Genomic DNA, 2,684 nt, shown 5'->3' with positions numbered 1-2,684 from the left:
AGGGGCCCGGCCTGAGTAAGCAGCAGGGGCTGCTGCTGCTGCAGGCTGGCTCTTGAGTCCCTGGACCCTCGCACACTGCGGCTGCTGTGGAGGCAGCGAGAACTGGAGATCCAGGCCTTGCGGTGGGCTGTCCAGAATGGCAAGGACACCCGGCTCTGCCACATCCTGGAGGAGGTGGCAGGGATTCCACCCAACAGGTCTGCAGCACAGTCCCCAACCAACCCAACCCTGCCCTGTCCTCGCCCAGACTGCTGGTTTCTGTCTGACCCCAATCCCAACCGCTGAGTCAGATCCTTACCCTCATCCTTGCCCACGCTGACCCTCCACCCTGATCCTAAGTTAACACGCTATAGCCTCAACCCTAACCCTGCGCATGTGGATGGGTGCTAGACCCCTGCCCAGACCAGCCGGAGGCTGGTCGGCCCCAGTGGGGCTGTGCTGTGTGCCCTTGGGGCCAAGGTGGCAGTGGAGCCCCTCCTCCCCTCCTTCGCCACTGACCTGGTATTAGGAACCCCTGCCTGAGCCAGGTGAGGGCAGCTGAGGTCGCCCCTCCTCCAGGAGCTCCCACAGTCAGGAGAAGTTCCTGCAGAACCAGGTCCAGAAGCTGACCCTGGAGTTGAAGGAACAGAAGGAGCGAGCCCAGTGGGTGAGGCGGGGCACAGGGAGTGGGCAGGGTTGTGGTGTTGGGGAGCCACGCTGGGGCTGGCCTGGGGCCTTCTGCAGAAGACCCCCCCCACCACCACCCACGGGCCCTCCCGGAGCAGGAGAAGGAGCACCTGGAGGAGCGGCTATTGCAGACCACCCGCACGCTCCAGGAGGTGGAGGCCGAGCTGCAGAACTTGCAGAAGTCCTGCCTCCTGCAGCTGGCCCGCTCCTCGTGGGTGGGCCGCATGCTACGATCCCAGACTGGCAGTGTGGAGGTGAGCCTGTCCCCAAGTCCTCCTGCCCCAGGCTGCCCTCCCTAGCCCTCCCCTCTCATCGGGTGCCTCTGCTGGGGTGCCCTGGCCTGCCTGGAAACCTGCCCTGCTCAGGCTGCCTCTGGAACTCTGGGCTCCAGCAGGGAGGAATCAGGAGGCCTCAAAGCACAGGTGAGTTCAAAGAGAAGAGGTGCTGTAGGGGAGGGGTACCCTTCACCCCAGCCCCTGCCCGCTGGCCTCTGGTCCCCTCTTGCAGGTGGTGACGGCAGAGACTCTGATGGACCCAAGTGACCTCTCTGAAAACATTCAGGCCCCCACTGGGGAGGTGAGCTAGGCCTCCCACGTGTGTGGTCTGGGATCTGGAGCCCTGCGGGAGGGGAGGACCACATGCCTCTTGCTTCGTGGCCAGGGCTTTCGACTGGAGGACGTGGACTGGAACAGCATTGCCCACCGGTACCCCAACCTCTTCATCAACATGGAGCCCAGCTCAAAGCAAAAGTAACTGCACAGAGCAGGGACTCCCCAGGGGCCAGAAGGGAGGGCTCACCTGGGCTGGTGAAGACCCAGAACACTAAAGGACCCCTTAGTGTCCCTGGATAAGTCCCTTAAACCTTCCAGTGCTCAGTTCTCTGAACTGTAAGATGCGTTAGGGTTGAGGGACTGTCACTGTCCTGCCATGAGCTGGGCCTGGGTCCTGGGAGGCAAGAGGGGCTCCCTGCTGTGCTGTCTTGTGGGGCTGGATGGGGGCAGGGCTGGGGTCTGGAGCTGGAGTGGCATCAAGCAGAGTGTGGTCCACAGGCAGCCCCAGCCCTGGCCACAGCTGGACACAGGGAGCTCAGAGTCCTCTGGAAAGCACTCTGAGCGGCATCACAAGACGGTGGAGTGGGGCTGCCTGCCCTGTCTGAACACCAGCAGCTCAGGGGGCGCTGACTCGGACTCCAGCAGCTACCGGCCGGGCCTGCCTTCCCTCGTGCAGGTGGTAGGGCACCCACCCCGGGACCACCGCGCTTCCTCCAATCAGGCGCTGGTACAGGCCAGGAGCTCCAGCAGGGACTTGGAAGGTGCAGTGGGGCGGGTCTGCCCTGGTTACCCTTCAGCCATCCTTCGCCCCTCAGAGCTGTGATATCACCCAGCGCCCTAAAGGAGGTCCTCCAGCCCCCAAGGTCCAACCACCTTTCCTGCCCCATCTGACCCTGGCCCTGCTCCCCGCGCCCCCAGCTGCTGCAGGCCTGTTCTGGCCGCACAGGGAACGTCCCTGTGAGGCGCTCCATTCGAGGGCCCCTCCCCAAAAGCGCTGCTCTCTCTAGATCTCCAGAAAACCCACTCACCCAGGCACGGCGAGCCAGTCCTGGCGCCCCAGCCCTGCACAGACCCTGACCGTCGGAGCCCGGAACACCTGCAGAGGTAAGGGGTGAGTGACCCAGGCTTCCCGCGCCGGGCTGGAGCTGGTTTCCTGGGGGGCGCGCAGCTGTGCGGGTGGACCGGCCGCATCTCCTCCTGGGACAGCGCCCCGTCTCGTCCCAGCCCGATAGGCCTGAAGATCGTGGCCGTGAGCTGCCGGGAGAAGTTCGTCCGCATCTTCAACCCGTCGCTGGAGAGCACGGCCGACCTGAGCTGCATGGTGCTGAAGCAGCTGGTGCGCGGCTTGCCAGAGCGCCTGTACCGCTTCCCGCCGGGCACGCTGCTGGCCCCGCGGCACCACATCACGGTGCGCCTCGGCCCGGGAGCCCGGCCCCGACGGCCCGGCCCGGCCGTCCCTCACCCGCC

General features: G+C 65.3%; 1 protein-coding gene across 1 annotated transcript; it reads left to right on the top strand.

Moving 5' to 3' along the window:
* Nucleotides 1–21: 21 nt before the first annotated feature.
* LOC108525347 (lamin tail domain-containing protein 2-like) lies at nucleotides 22–2,679 on the top strand (the record flags this gene model as incomplete). Its single annotated transcript, XM_017866353.1, has 9 exons — nucleotides 22–197; nucleotides 559–646; nucleotides 765–920; nucleotides 1,032–1,088; nucleotides 1,174–1,242; nucleotides 1,327–1,415; nucleotides 1,716–1,978; nucleotides 2,225–2,321; nucleotides 2,442–2,679. Coding segments are annotated over exons 3-9 (843 nt in total), but the record flags the coding sequence as incomplete, so codon positions are not given.
* Between the last annotated feature and the right edge of the window lie 5 nt (nucleotides 2,680–2,684).

This window comes from Rhinopithecus bieti, unplaced genomic scaffold (assembly GCF_001698545.2).
Source record: "Rhinopithecus bieti isolate Rb0 unplaced genomic scaffold, ASM169854v2 scaffold_40729, whole genome shotgun sequence".
Classification (NCBI taxonomy): Eukaryota; Metazoa; Chordata; class Mammalia; order Primates; family Cercopithecidae; genus Rhinopithecus; species Rhinopithecus bieti.
The sequence above is the reverse complement of the archived record's forward strand: the minus strand, read 5'-3'. Positions and strand labels throughout refer to the sequence as shown.